General features: G+C 39.4%; 1 protein-coding gene across 4 annotated transcripts in view; it reads right to left on the bottom strand.

The window, feature by feature from the left end:
* Positions 1–628: 628 nt before the first annotated feature.
* Positions 629–16,281, bottom strand: part of XPR1 (xenotropic and polytropic retrovirus receptor 1) — a 154,594-nt gene continuing 138,941 nt past the window's right edge. The window contains exons 15-16 of one of the 4 annotated variants that reach the window (XM_036273710.1): positions 14,257–14,278; positions 629–655 (exon numbers count right to left, since the gene is read on the bottom strand). In XM_036273710.1, coding sequence (XP_036129603.1) covers positions 644–655; positions 14,257–14,278 — 34 coding nt within the window. In that variant the 3' untranslated portion in view covers positions 629–643. Of the gene's footprint in view, positions 656–11,940; positions 14,279–16,281 lie in introns of those variants that run through there. The other 3 variants (XM_036273709.1, XM_036273712.1, XM_036273711.1) reach the window with 3 other exon arrangements.

Raw genomic sequence — 16,281 nt, forward strand, 5'->3', positions numbered from 1 at the left:
ATCTTTCTATCATTTCTGCGCCCTTTCTCTGGACTATGCCTGAGACTGCTCTGGAAAGGGAGCCCGGTGCCCCTTTATCCTGCTGCTGGCAGCCCCTGAACACACGGGCAGGCAGGGAGGGAGGGGTACCCACCAGAGAAGGCCAGTCTTCAGGGTCCAGGGGAGCCTGCTTTTGCTGATGTGGAAGCTGCCCTCAGGACTTTCCTGGTGCAGACTAGCTCCCCAGATCTACCACTGTCTGGGGCCTTCAGGAGCAAAGCCCTGTCCAAACCCCAGGCTGTCCTGTGGGGGTTCCTGCCTCCCCATTCCCTCCCACCCCCACCAGCTTGGGAGGTTTTGCTGAGGATACAAATGAACCTCAGAAGCAGCCTCTCCGAGCAGAATTCCCTCCACTTCTGTACTCCATTGGAAAGTTTCCCTGATTAGATTAAAGCACCTGATGAGTGAGGTGTGGAGGGAGACACCCAAATGTGAAAAGTCCAGGATTAGACTTTGGCAGCTTGAATTCAGCTTTGGGTAAGCTCCACCTACTTGTGGGACCAAGTGCTGGTCACTCTGCGCAGTTTAGTTCCTCACCTGGAAATGGCAACTGGACTAACAGGTCCCGAACTGAATTCCTCAGAACCTCAGGTCCCCTGACGTATTAATAGGTCTCCTAGGAAAAAGAGAATTCAGGTCCAGTAAGTTTGGGCAGAAAATGTGTCACCTCACCCTCCTGGCAGGTCTTTAGGCTCAAGGGCATTGCAAAGGCTCGGGGAAATCCTGGGGTGAAAACAAAATGAACCTTTGTTGAACCTTGCTTTTCTCAGAGGTAACTGACCACAGAAGCCATTTCCTTCACCAGAGCAATAAACATCCTTTGGGATATACTTGGGGACAACCTGGTCCTGATAACCTCTCAGGTTCATTCCTGCTGGGATAGTCTAGGGTGTTCTCAACCCCGTGGGGAGGAGCAGGCAGCTGCTGTACCCCAGATTCCAAGGTCCCACAGAAAGGGCCAGGTTATATGCAGAAAAGGATCCCTCAGGGCAAGTGACAGCCCAGACCAGCTTGATTTTATTTTGAAAAGGCTAGTGCTGAGACCAAAAAAGAGAGAGACTTCTAAAAAAAATCTCAATTTCCACTCTGATTCTATGTCAGCTTGATTGAGCCGATTCGCCTTAAAACAGCCTCAGTTTGCCCATCTGTAAAGAGGGAGAACCAGAAAGACTCGGTTGGCACTCACTCAACATTAGTCCTCAGAATAGAAGTTTCCCAACCTGGGCTCCCTACACACCTAATGAGGAGGGAAGCATAAGCTACTTCCAATATTTAAAGAAGTCTAATGGAAAACACATTTACCATGAAAAGTGTCTTTGCTTTTGACTGGTATTATATCAACTCAGTTTGACATTGGTTGTCATGGGGACAGGATTATTATGCAATAAATATGGTTGGTTTGTTGGACAAAATCTTTACAAACTTAGGGTATATGGGAGCAATAAGAGGATTAGCCAGTAATGAAAAGGTAAGGAGTGCCCTGGCCAGTTTGGCTTAGTGGTTAGAACGTCAGCCGGTGGACCAAAGAGTCACGGGTTTGATTCTGGTCAAGGGCACTTACCTAGGTTGCGGTTTGGTCCTGGACCTTGTCGGGGTTGTGCAGGAGGCAACCAGTCAATGTGTCTCTCTTACATCAATGTTTCTCTCTCTCTCTACCCTTCTATCTGAAGATAAATGGAAAAATAATCCTTGGGTGAGGATTAAAAAAAAAAGGTAAGGAGCTACTGACCCAAGAGGTTGAGTCCAAAATCAGTTTAAAAGTATGACGGTGGAGAGCAAGGGGTAGATGGGATCCAGGGAGAGGTTAGGGGTCCCCTGGGAAGACGCTGCCCCAAGTAGCCTCTGTGTGCAGAGATATGTGCTTAATGATGAAGTGGCTGTGACATGCCCTTCTCAGAGCATACTGGGGAAGGGTCTGAGCTGGCTGAGACAGGGTATAGCATGCCACCTCCACTAAGCTGAGCAGAGACCTCAGAGTCCCCAGGAGGCCAGTGGCCTCAGGGATCTAGGACAAAGTGGATTCCATACAACTTCTTGAAAGTCTTCTGGGAGTGCCAATGTATGATGGTTGTCAAGCACCTGAGATCTGATTTTGTATGTGAAAGTCCCACCCCACTGGGCTCCACATCACCTCTTCATGAGCAGCCCCATCTGGAAAGGTCCTGTGTGGAGTGGTTCATGGCTGTTTACTTTGCCCTCCAAGAGGCTGCTCACCCAGAATCACCTAATTTCCTACTCCCTTGTCTCCCCTTGGCCTCTCCCCAGATGTCCAGCTCCATTTTGCCGAGCCCAGGGGCCTTGTCTCTGCACCCATGACAGCAGTGGTGAGAATCATGGTTTGTAGCTACAGTTCACCAAAAAGGGGGTTAGATTTTCCTAATTCTTCAGTATAAAGCATCTAAGACAAAAATATATTTCTCTTACTAATAACATTTCTTGCTAGAGTTGGGCCATTTCTGTAAAGATTTAGAAATAAAAAGAGAACTGAGTTGGATGCCATCTGCCCCAAGACTTAAACCAGGATGCTGGTATTAGCTAACAGGCTAAAGCTGAAAAGGACTTTTCTCTAGAGTATTGAGAACAAAAGCATTTCACTGTGTTTTTTAAATTATGTGACCTGATAGACAAATGCATATTTGGGGTGGAAGAGTTAGCCATTAATTAAAATGCAGGGGAAACATGAAAGACTTGGATATGGACCAAAGATTACTGGGTGTACTGTTTCTAGTGCATCCTCTCTGATTATCTGAGTATCTCGTAATTCCATACGTTGTAGAATAACTGTTAGTAATGCAAATGACTTCTGTCCAAAGAATTGCCAGATGTATTTGGTGGATCTGCCCCATGAATACTGACCAGTTTTGCTAATTTTGCACTTACTTGTAAATTTTTCCCAGCTTTCCAGATGCCGTGTGTGTGTGTGTGTGTGTGTGTGTGTGTGTGTGTGTGTTTAGGATTCTCTTTTGAACAGGTTGCAACATTTTACTGATTCTCTCATCAATGACAAATAAAATCTCTGACACGTGTTCATTTTATAGCTATATGAGAGGCATAATCGTGCCCTTTTAAAAATAATCTTTTGATGCATCCACAGAGAAAGGGTCATGTGAAGACAGAGAAAGCAGCCAACTGCAGGCCAAAGAGAGTCTCCAGTCCTCTGGAACACACACCTTATAAAGGTCTCCAGTGTGCTGCTAGCCACCTCTGGCTCATCCGACCCAGTCAATATAATGTAATTGATGTAATGGATCAATGTGATGTTATATGAATGTCCAGATCTCTTTGGACTTAACATAGCCTTGGAGCAAAACTATTCATGTATATTGTCATTTCCAGGGAAATGTGAATTGTTTCTGATCCTCTGTTTTGATTGGAAGGGGAAAAAAAATGCCTTCACCGAATCAATGGCTAAATACCATACACTTGAGTTGGTATTGATCTGGTCTAATGAAGATACCACATTTGGCACTGTGCCTGAGACTGGGGTTATACTGGATTGAGCTTGTGATGGTCTGCAGTGCCTCTTCTAATGCATCCAGTTTCTCCAGGGACCAGATTGGTCAAACAAACAAGGATGGAGAGGAGGAGGAGAAAGACAGACAGTCAGACAGACAGACAGATAGAATATGACACTACTCTCTATTCCCATCTCTCCCCATTTATGCCTAGAGGGAAGGTTAATTTTAGAGACTTCCACTTGGCACTTGGCCTTTCCCAATGTAGCTCTTATTTTGCCAAGTAATGATGCAACGTGGGGGTTTGGCCAACTGCTAAATAGGTCATCCCAATTATATATTTGAGGACTGGGTAACTGACCACTAGGTGCGGTGGGTCTCTGTAAACCGGAAATTGGTCAGGACATTTATTATCTGGCTCCCATGGTACCCAAATCTAACATGGGGGCCAAGATGATTCAGGTCTTTGGGCATCAATGACAACTCAAGCCCTATGTCCAACAGTCCTCAAAATACCTTGGTATTCCCTTTCTCTCAAGGTGCATAGTTACCTGAGTAAATAACCATAAGTGCCTATGGGGAAGGTCTAGGTAAGGGATCATTACTGTGTATACTTGCCATGATATTACAGTGCTTTTCCTCCTACAGACCTAGCCACTTCTCTTGTCAATAGTTCTGGGTCTGAAAACTGACTTAGGTTTGGACATTGGGCAAGAGATTGTGACTTTTTATGGGGGAAACTACCCCCAGCCTCCTGGTCATCCATCTTTTTTTCTTCTACTGGTATAACCTGAGTACAAGTTGGGTCACTACCATCACTTTTTCCATGTTTCTCGGAGCCATGCTAGTAGCAAGTTTGCTTCAACTACTGGAATCCTTACTAGAGAGCTAAATTCTGTATCTTGGGGAGCACTTCCAAGTCAAAAATTCTTCTCTATTCAATTATATTCTGGCCCCTTTCTTGAAGCATCTTCAAGATCTCCAGCTCCTATCAGTACATGCTGACTGTTATCTTATGGCTCCTTCAGAGTACAGTCCCTATCCTCCCTTAGCAGGTCCAGCAGGTCCCCAGCTGAGTCACGGAGGATCTGGAGTGCTGCACATGTTGTCTTGCACAAAAGAGGCCTCATTAACGTCTCCCATCATGGATGGAATGGGGATAGGGAGTCAAAATCTTTGGGGTGGGAGGATCCACCCAGATGTTGCAACTGATGCGTCAGGTTTTTCCTATCAGGGCTCTGATCTTGCATAATAGGCCTGCCTTGGTTGGGTGTTTAAATTATCTTTGAAATTCTGCTACTCTATTAAGTCCTGGGCTTGATCCTCTTTCTCTTCTTTCCTACTGTAGAGATAAGAGCTTCTTTGTCTGCAACCAAAAAGGCCCTCTGGTTCCACATCTGCTTTCAGTTGCCTGGTACTCGCCCACAGCTGCTCATTATCCTTCTGTTGGCATCAATGGCACTGAGCAATAGGCATCCAATCTCCGTGTTCTATAGTTCTCTCTCCTCTTTAAATCTCAAATGCCTAATACACTGCAAGTACATGTCTTCTTCCAGTATACCCACCCAATTCACCCCAATTAAGATTTTAACAAGGAAAGGACAGGAGGTGGCTGGCTCAAGAGAGAGGAATCCTGTGAAAACCAGTCAATTTGGGAGCTAATTTGTTATTACTATTTAGTTTTAATTAAATCCTAGGAGCTGTCTTCCCTGGAGCAGAGGACAAATTCCCAGAAAGCAGCAATCAGTGGGACCCAGTTTGCTGAGGTACCTAGGGTGTGTGTGTGTGTTTCATGGGAGGCTGGAGGCTGTTCTTTGATTTTCTTTAAAATGGTTCCATTCTGGCTCAGCTGGTGCAGCAAAGTAGTTGAGCATCGACCCATGCACCAAGAGGTCACCAGTTCAATTCCCCATCAGGGCACATGCCCAGGTTATGGGATTGATCCCCAGTGGGGGGGGGGGGGGGAGGGCATGCAGGAGGTGGCCAATCAATGTTCTCTCTCACCAATGTTTCTATCTCTCTTCCTCTCTCTAAAAAAATCAATAAAGAAGTAAAAGAAAAGAAAATGCTCACATTCTGATTTTGACCAAGCATAGCTTTCGAAAAAAGCAGTAATTCAATAGCCACTTTCTAGTTTGACTGCCAAGCGGGTAAAAAACTTTCCCCCCACTTTTCTTTAAAGAGAGTGAATGTGGGCTGGAGAGTTAGTCAGAACTGAGTGCTAATACTTGGTTTTCTCCTGTATAAATGGAAAGAACACTACACGACGTACTCTGATGTGGTATGTGCCTGCCTGTGGTGGGCACGGAGGGTAAGCAGTGATTACTCTGCCCTGGAGGGACCCGCTCTGCTCTTGAGGGACAGAATAAAAAGTCCACAGAATGAAGAAGCACCAACTGATTATCAGGAGAGAGCATCAGAATTAATTTTTCACACAGGACCAGTGAGGAGACTGACCAGTTTGCTAGTGAGCAAGTATTCCTAAGAGGCACAGCCTCTGTAGCAATCAAAAACGACAATACCCTCTAAATCCACTGGGCAGCTCATCTACTGATAGACTCTAGAAGTTACCTTTCAGTTTAACAAATAATTATTAAGTCCCTATTACTAAATGTTCAAAATATTTTCGTAAATATATTTTGTGTGACTTCCTGGTGACAACAGAGCACATTTGGAGGAACAAATGTCTCTTCCCCCGAACTGCATTACTACTAGTTTCAGAGCATCGAGACTGGGACAGTGCCACAAAGGGAAACCAGGGTGTGTCTTCATGGACACAATAACTGGCCGCAGGGCACACACCCTGCCCAGTGAGTCTTTTGACTAGACTGCCAGGGAGGGCTTAACGTTTTTCAGTCCCTGGCTGGGTAGTTCAGTTGGTTACAGCGTCGTTCCGATACACCAAGGTTTTAGGTTAGATCCCCAGTCAGGGCACATACAAGAACCAACCAATGAATACAAAAGTGGAACAAAAAATTGATGTTTCTCTGCCTTCCTCTCTCTAAAGTCAATCAACCAACTTTTAAAAAGGAATCTACATAAGTGCAGAAAAATATGTCTAAATCCAATAATTGACAGGAATAATCTTTGGTGAACTGATATTTCTAAACTATCTTTGATACTTCCTCATAAAAGGCATACGGTCCTGATTAAACAAAATTTTTAGTTTTACTGACTGCTTTAGTCAGAAGGCAGTCTTTAAGAAGTGACAAATAAGAAATTTCTGTTTACTTCACACAATATAGACTAATTTATAAATTTAGTAAAGTGGCAAAGGATTTGGGAGTTTATGTTAATATGCTTTTCCTGGATTCTTTTATCTGCCTATTTCTCTTGAGTTAGTTGGTTTTCTCCTTACCCTATTAACTTACCACGCCAAAGTAGAACAGCAGAGTAAATCTACACAAAAATCACACATGAACATTGGTTATTCTATTCACTGAGGCAGAAAAGACGCCATGGGGCTGTCTTGCTGGAGCGAGGCAGATGCTCCATCATCCTCACCGACACTCAGCTACGCGGTCCATAGAAATATATTAATGTTCAGGGGGGACTTCATTTTATAAAGGTAAACACTGGTTGAACTTTGATGCTAATGTGTTACTTAATTATATCATTTAAATGTTTCCTGTGTGGGAAGCTGTCCCCAGTTGTTAAAAAAAGAAGTACATCCATTCAGATAAGATATTTCTAATAAGGGAATTATAAGATGAATTATAAGAACAGTTTTTTGGCCCTAGAAAGTTCTTAAGAAATAAATCTTAACAGATCTAATACTAGTATTTTTTTAAAGAATTAAAAAGCCAGAATAGTATCTGCCTATGAAGGGATGAAGAGGAAACTCTAACTTAAGAGAGAAAACTCAGCTTCCCCTGGAGTGGACATGTGGTTTTAGATATGTAGTTTAGAAATGATTTTATCACCTTTCTCTGCTTCTCTGTATTATAAAACTATAATAATAGGAACTCAATAAACACATACTAATTTAATTTTTTAAATTTCAAAACCTCAATTTCTTAGGAAGAAAATCAGAAAGTATAAAATTAGTTATTACTATTCTCATAAACTTAGAAAAAGATCTAAGCAAAGTTGTCCATATAAAGATACTAAGTCACCAAACATAGCTGAAGGATTCTGGATATGTCTAAGATAGATGGATGGTGAGTGGCCTCCACAAATCATCTGGGATTGTACCCTCGGCTGGTCTAAGTCTTTGTCTTTTCATCTACAAATTGAGATGACTTGTTAACCGACATATCCGAGATGCTATATATATTTGGAAAATGTAAAATACTATATGCATACAAATGTTGAGCATGTATTATCATCAGATTATAGGAAGGAGTATTAAGTATCCAGTGATTTACATACATTCACAACGTATCTTGAATTATGTATCTTGAATTTAATCTGGAAACTCCACATTATCACATTCTGGTTTAGCCTACACAGAACTATAGTAAGAAAAGAGCTTGGGGTATTAAAATAAAAAGGCTTTTACGCTTTTGTCAAGAAAATATTTTCTTTTTTTGTACTTTGAGTACATTCATCTTAGGGTTAACTTTAGAATTTTTCCTAGACAGATATAAGGAGTGATAACTAATCCAGAAATTCTACAGAAAGTTCTATGTTCCCACACAGGGCATGGATATGTAGTGATACCAGGTGTCCAGCTCTCCAAAATACAACTGAACATATCATTTCACCCAATACTTGAGATTCTTTGCATCAATCCCATTAGTTTAAAGCCACACTTTGTATATTACCTAAAGAAAAAAGGTCATTTAAGATTATTAAGAGTTAAAATGTTTGACCTAAAACCCTTTCACAAGAGGACTCATGTTCAGGAATCCAAGAAACCCAGAGAGAAAAACACAATCACACAAACCATACACCAGTGACAAAGGAGTCAGCAAACTTGGAAAACAGAGAGAGCTTGTAATAATGAAAAAAGAACAGAGTTTTGTAACCAATCACTTATTTTCTTTTAAAAACACATAACCACATTAACTTTTTGCTTTATACAACCATCTAAAAACTATAAAACAGTACCACATTGTGCATTTAACCTACTTATCAAGAAGGGAACTCCACACTTCATAAGAATTCTACCCATATAAGAAGGAAAAAGGAGACAGCTCATAGCATAGTCACAGATACAACATGAGTCCAAGCAAGCATCGATTCTTTGACGTCACCTTTTCCATTTACCAGAGTGGAGAGTAAGAAAGAAAGCAAGGCAGAAAAAAGAGGGAAAAGAGCACCCACAGAGGACTAATCACATTCCATAGTTACTTTTGACAACTATAGCTCAGGGTTTCATAGAATAGTATCATTTGACCAACACAATGTGGTAGGGCATGACAGGAAACATGAATAGAGGGAGAGGGTTTGAAAAAAAACAAATTTTACACCCTATTCCCCTCCTAAATACTCTTCATTGACACAAGCTTCTGTGCTAATCTGGAAAATAGCAAGACATTAACCTTCACAATGTGATAAAGCTTGAGTTCTGCTCTTTTTGAAAATGTGAGTGGCTCACAATTTTACTTTACAGTTCAAAAGAATAACAATGTCATGATTATTCTTTTGAGATTCCCCACAATCTTTCACCTAATAATCGTTCTGATTATTCCCACCATGCTGGTGTTGCTCTAGGACAATCAGGGAAGTGTGGGTAGGGACTTCAGAGATCATGATAGAAATAGTGAGATGGAATCCTTGCTCTTTCTTACAAGTCAACATATTTCTTGTAGTAAGTCTTCCCTCTGACTGGTGGTGGTTCAGAGGAAAGGGCATAGGAAGAACTAAGGTAATATGGTGGAAGTTTAGTCAAGTAACTGGTCTGAAGATATATAGATGAGACTGTAATTAGCAGACACACTGAATCCAAGGCAAACAATTGGTTATTTGATTGTCCTCCTTAGGTTGATGGCACCATAAAACAAACAAACAAACAAACACTGAAGGTGGCTTTGATTTAATAATAAAATAAACCAAAGGTCTGCTACCAGGAAACATACATTAGATGAAAATTACTACAGTTGCTCAGGGGAAACTCTCATCATGCCCCTCTCATGCCCTCTTCCATGGTAAGCCAGTAACTTTCTGGAAGGTTGTTTTTAGGGGGCAACTCAATATCAGAGTTTTGCCAATTCATAATGCCAACAAAGGCATTATGAGCCAGACTTCTCATATCACTTAAATTAAGCTCTTCCAAATCTAATGAGATGCTTTTACTTTTTCATATCTGGTGGGTGGAATGTGGTTTAATGCTGCTTAAATTATTAGTTTGTAGCACTGACCAGCATAAACTTCGTATGCTCTAATCAATTCTATCCCAAATTACCACTGTGCTCTGACATTGTACAGATTGAAATTCAATGTGGAAAGTTAGCTTTTAATATTTACTATCAACTGATACCTCAAATGAAGAATGTATGTTTAATCTGTTACATCTCACCTAAACTCTCCTTGCTTCAGCTAATTATAAGCAAAAAATAAAACTTAGATGCACCATAAAAAGAAAAAGAACAAAGTTGATAAATGATTTACTCTTTACCTAACTTCTCCCAAAGTTCTAATAGAATTTTTATTGTCTTAACCTAGTGACTATAGATTGGCTTTTTCATTAGATTTGGGAAAAGTGTGGTGATTTGGTAGTTGAGAAAGGCATAGATTCAGCATGATTATTTTTTAAATCTGAGAAGCTATCTTAATTTTTAAAATTTAAATGTTATATAGCAAGAAAGGCAAATTTTGTGCAAACTAACAAAGAAAACAATAATTTGAAATTTGTTCACTAAATAAAGTGCATTAACTTCAGAGAATTCTGTTTTTGAATAAAATGATACCATGGATAGGGTTATTTTCTAAATTATTTTCCTTAGACTAAGAAATTTTTCTAGTCATTGCTTGGAAAATGACATTTGGGCATAAAGAACCATTTCCTGAATAATGCAAAATAATGGAGAAAGATGACAGGAAAATAAAGGCAGGTCCCTACCAGCAACACCACTGGAAAGAGAGGTCAACAAGGCATCACCTCTGCACCATGGAGACCATGTACCCTTCTCACTGCCCTGCATCTGCTTCCCAGGTCCAGCTTCCTCCTGCTCTTTTCTGCTGTCTCCACAATCATTTGGTTTCTCTTCAACTACATGTCTGTTAATCTAATGCCTGTATGACTCAGCAACAGATTACTTTCTTCCATTCTTAATTTGCATTAGTTTACCTGGTAAGCAAGGATGAATTGCTTTCTCTAGTTATCATGAATGTACTTCAGTCAACCATGGTGGATTTTATTTCTAGCAAAATCTCAGTTAATTTCTTAGAACTCTCATGTTAAGAATATTGGGAAGTCATATATCCTAGGGGATGAGTCCCATTTTCCTTCTTTAAGGGTCCATATAGGTTACTGCTGAGATAACTGGCATTCCCCTCTCACTCCATTGCTTCTGGAGCTGAAGTTAAGCAGCTTTCTTAAGGAGAAAAATGGTAGATGCTGGAAAAGAAAGTTGCACATGGGTTTTCAACTTCTTTCCAATCTTAAAAATAACCATTATAACCTAATTAACAATGACTTAATCTTTATTTTGTTGTCTCTCTGTATAATATGAAATCATCAATTATTCCATTTTAATGGAATAGGCAACCTTAAATATAGATGCATATTTGTGCATAGATAGTAAGTCACTTTTGTCTTCTAGTTTCTCTACACACCCATACTATCTATCATAAAAGGAAAAATGAACTTCATTATTTTATTTATACTTGCTTTACATTCCTTTGGGGAGTATTTTAACTAATACCATAAATTGCATAATTCTCAAATAAAACATAACTAGAATTTCTAAACCTAAAATCAGATGAAAATTTTACCTTTGGTTAGATTGCTGTTCCTTTCAAATGACTGTGATATTCATTTCCTAAGAGTCCTAGTGAGAGTTTCAGTGCACAGAAGTCCAAGAAAATTTTAGGTTGGACATAGCATTCGCAACTGCTAGAACATAAAATTTGGGAGAGAAAAATGCACATTGCCTTTTTTGGAGGAAAAAATTTCAATGTATATTCTGTTTCCCAAACTGTTTCCTCTTGATGAGGAAAAGCCCCCTTTTTATCTTTATAGCTTTAGAAGAAACAGAAAGCTGTGTGTGTTTAAATACATATTTAAGCATCTGTCACAGTAAGCTGAAAGTTGCATAAGTCTCATCATTTTTGAATAGACTATGCTAATAGGACAAATACACCAGAAAAAAATACATTCTAACATTATATTATCTATGAATAAATAATACTGATTAGGGCCTAGAATCATAGCAGATGAAGAAAGACCAAATTTGCTATAGGACACACTGAGTTCATATGCCAGAAGTCAACTGTAAGATTTCATGTGTGTCACTATATAGATTTACTAATAGAGTAATGAAGCTGATCATTCAAATTGTTCTGAATATACATCAGTACCACCAACTTTATTTGTACAAGAAATGATTGGTCCACTGGACTTATCTATATAACTCAGTAATAATTACTGCCATTTCCTGACAGACCAGTGATAGTTCCCCCATAGTTTTAAAGTACAAAAACAATAGTTAGGGGGGAAAAATCCCAAATATAAATAATGCAACCTTTAATCTCTTATGGAGCACTAACTCGTTATCCCTGATTATTATGATTTAATTTATTTAAACTAAAAAAAACCTCAGTAATTAAATTTTCCTCTTTAGTTTTGGGACAAGATACATGCTTGGCAAAACACACAAAAAACAGTAAAAGCTCTAACATTTTTTTTCAAAAGAAAAAAATCTTGATTCACAAAGGGAACATTTTGGAAGCTTGTCAAAATCAAGATGGAAGAAACCCCTTTAAAAAAACCTATCTGTCAGTTAACTATCAGTCAGGGTAACATTAATATAATCTACTGAAATTACAACAGGAACGAGTAAAGACTGTGATGCATGGGGAAAGAGCTGATAATAGAAGGGGTATATTATGGGACAGTAACCGTATGTTTTTTTAGACTAAGTACATGATAACAGCTGCCCTTCCACTAATTTGTTCCTTTGTCTAAAATTAAGCTGAAAATGACAGAAGTAATTTAATTTCACAAATTTGGAATCTTCATCTGGATCTAGGGGGGATGGGAGGATTAACACATATTTTACTTTTCCTGGTATTTATATTAATTTTGTTAGATAATGAAATGCTAAATTTAATGCTAACCACATTCAAGAAAGTAAAATTCCTTACAGTTTTCGGGCTTATTTGGGTTAAGGTTAGGAACGTAGAAAAGAAATTAGACAAAGAAGTAAAAATGGGCATTGTGAACAGACAGTTCTAATCTGAAATATCTAAGTAATATACTTTTTGTGTATGACGAAGCTTAGACCCCCAAAATTTTAAAAGTGGGTTTTCCAACAGAGGAGGGCATGAAATCCAATGTTCATCTTTTAAAACTGCTGGGAGAAATGGCTGCCAACGTCTATTTTATCAGTGTAATGTGAAAGAGGACTAAGTACAAGGAAGGATTTGTTCTATGCTCTCAAAAACATGGTTTCCCCAAGACAGACTTAATTTGATCACAATCTGGCTAACGGAAGTGAGACTCCAGAAGAAGAGCTATCTAATGAGGGTGTAGGGTCTCTGACATAGCTTTGTCTTCTAATTCAGAGTTAGTAAAGGCTATACTTCAATTATCCTACATGCTGAAGCTTAATAAGGCATAACTTTAGTTGTTATGGTTGGAATATGGGCCAATGTATTCCACATCTGTTCCTTAAAGAAAAAAAAAAGGTATCAGACCTCTTAAAATAAATTTCAACCAGTTGTGTGAAAGTGTGTGGATGCTTTGATATAAGAGACATGTTCAGAATTCTAAAGCAGCAGCAACTTAAAAAATCAGTAATGAAGCTTTGGCTTAAAATTAAAAAGAAAGAAAAAACTCTGTCAAACGGGTGCAAGTTGTCTCATGAAAGAGGTATTGTGGACTAAACCCTCCTAAATGCTGTCCAACATTAGTTTCCCCCATCTTCTTTCACTGTTATCACCTTCATTGCACAGGAGTTATATCATTCTTTTATGGTTAAGTTTCATAAATAATGAGAAAACTATATGTAACAAATACATCATATTTCCCACCCACCCAGTAACCCTCCCCAAAATAAGAAAAGTTACATCAAATTAAAAAGTAGCTTCATGAATGAAGGTACTGCTCTAAGTTGCACTTTCCCTGCAAGTGCGGCCAGTGCTTTTGCGCTGGGTATGAAGGAAAGAAAAAAATTCTCCACATAAATTGACAAAAAATTTAAAAACCAATGTCCGGTTTCAACCAGTCAAAACCGGGCCGAGCAGAAGCCAAGGTATCTCAGTACCGTCCCATCAGAGGGTCCTTGCAATGCCTGTTCTTCATCCTGATAGGTATCTGTGTTCTTGTGATTGTAAACAATCCATTTGATACTATGTTTTTGTTCCTTAAAATGTCCTCTGATTGGCAAAATGAAGTAAATATTTGTTTTAAAAATAGAAAATAAAAATTAAACCAGAATAAATGAAAAGAAACACAGTGAGCTTGTTTGGAGTCCATAGGATCCGATCTGGAAGAGCTCGGAAATGCGTCGTGTTTTCTCCTGTTTTCGGCTGGAAAGGTACTAGAGGTTGCGTTGGTCGAGGAAAGAATTGTAGAGTAGGAAAACCAAGGACGTTAATCTGGACTTCAGAGGATTCAAGTGTTAGCTTCATCGTCTGTGTCTTCTATCAATACCTTAGTGTCACGAATCTTGGATCTAGTGGTAAGAAGGGGAAAATAGCACTTAGTCTATTACTAAAAGACAAACACATCCACAGTATCAGGTCCACTTCCAATCTGACCACCATTAAGAACAGATTCTAAACAGGCACTATATACTGCACCAGATGGGTTATTCCTGGAGTTTCATATTCAATTTTAGGTATTATTGGAAAAACACCAGTAAACTAGACTGCAACCTGAGGAAGGCAATAAGAACAATGGCAGGTCATGTGCAACAGAGAGTCGTATTCTGTAATAAGAATATCTGAATTTGAGTACTGATTCTGATGTTATGATGTATCTCTTTAACTTCTTTGAGTGCCAGTTTTCAATCTCTGTACAGCAGTAATAAAAATACATATTACACATCATACTATTCTCACCTCATGGAGATAGTGTGAGTATCAAGTAAGAAAATGGATGTAAAAAGCATCAGTAAAGCATTCAACAAATACAAAGAATTATGATGAGGATGGCACAAATAATACCATTTGAGGTACACATGAAAAACCAGGAGAGTCAGCCTGCAGAAGACAAGACCTAAGGAGAGGCATGACAGTTGTCTTCAAACTATTGACAAATGATCCTAGTTGGGCTCTCTATGATAACTTAGTCTGAAGTTACAGTGAAACATATCTAGTCCCACATAAGCTATTTATCATGGTAACTATCCAACAATAACCACGTGCCTCGTGTAATTATAAACTCCATTACCACTAATATCAATCAGCAGAAGATGACCAAGATGTCTACTCAAGATGCTCCAGAAGAGATTCCTTCACTGGATGAAAAATCAGACTAGATAATATTAAAATATGCTGCAATTCATAAGCCACATGAGGTAAAAATGGTACTTGGTGAAGTAGATATTATTATTCCTTCTTGACAGAGGTAGAAACTGACATTCAAAAAAGTTAAGGATGTGTTCAAAGTTGCATGAGTCACAAAGTACTCAAATGCAGATCTTATTTTAGATTCCCTGCTTTCTACTTGCACAGAACCTGTTCCATTTTTCTAAACATCTTCCCCTCTGGTTGCAATCTAGTATTGCAGTGTTTTCCCATGAACACCTGAAATTGAACATAATCTACTGCCAAAGAGTTTCCTAGTTTTTGAAACAGAAATAGTGTATGTTTAGATTGCCCTCTGCTGGCAACTAACAAGGACTAGATTTTCAAATTTAGGAGCTCACGGACATAACCACCTACAGCATTGTCTTCCAGCCTTTTGTGGCATTTATCTTGCTGACCCCAATTGCCCCTACACCCTTTCCTTCTGTTCTTCAAAACTCTGGTTCCTTGCTATAATAGTAGCATGCACTGTTTTGAAATTCTTCCTACTGACCCCTGACCACTCCTTTTTTTTTTAAGGACACCAGGTTTTCTTTGTTTGGTGGGCTGGAAAGAACACAACATTTCTACTCAATTAAGAGAAACAATTTTATCAGCACAGAAGCCTTTCTTTCTTTCTTTCCTTCCTTCCTTCCTTCCTTCCTTCCTTCCTTCCTTCCTTCCTTCCTTCCTTCCTTCCTTCCTTCCTTCCTTCCTCCCTCCCTCCCTCCCTCCCTCCCTCTTTCTTTCTCTCTCTCTCTCTCTCTCTCTCTCTCTCTCTTTCTTTTCTTTCTTTCTTTCTTTCTTTCTTTCTTTTTTTACACTTATTATACCATGAATTCATAGGGAGTGGGTTCCAGCACCTCAGGCTCCTTTGCATTGGCTCTCACACAGTGTGCTTCTCTGGGTGGAGCAGGCTGACACTTAGTTGAACCCAGGTAACTTTCTCTTTGGCTTTCTTCTTTTTCTGATCACTTTCCTTCACATGTTTCAGGATGCTATCTCAGCTTGTAGAGTGCTTAATATGCTCAATACATACATTAATTCTCTTGGCAAGAATCTTGCCCTTAACTTGTTTGTTCACAACAATGCCTACCACATGCGGAGTGACATTGTAGACTCCCAGTTTTGCCATGGTAACATTTGTGGGGCATTTCTTTTTGAATAG

Source organism: Molossus molossus, unplaced genomic scaffold (genome assembly GCF_014108415.1).
Source record: "Molossus molossus isolate mMolMol1 unplaced genomic scaffold, mMolMol1.p scaffold_m16_p_20, whole genome shotgun sequence".
Lineage (NCBI taxonomy): Eukaryota > Metazoa > Chordata > Mammalia > Chiroptera > Molossidae > Molossus > Molossus molossus.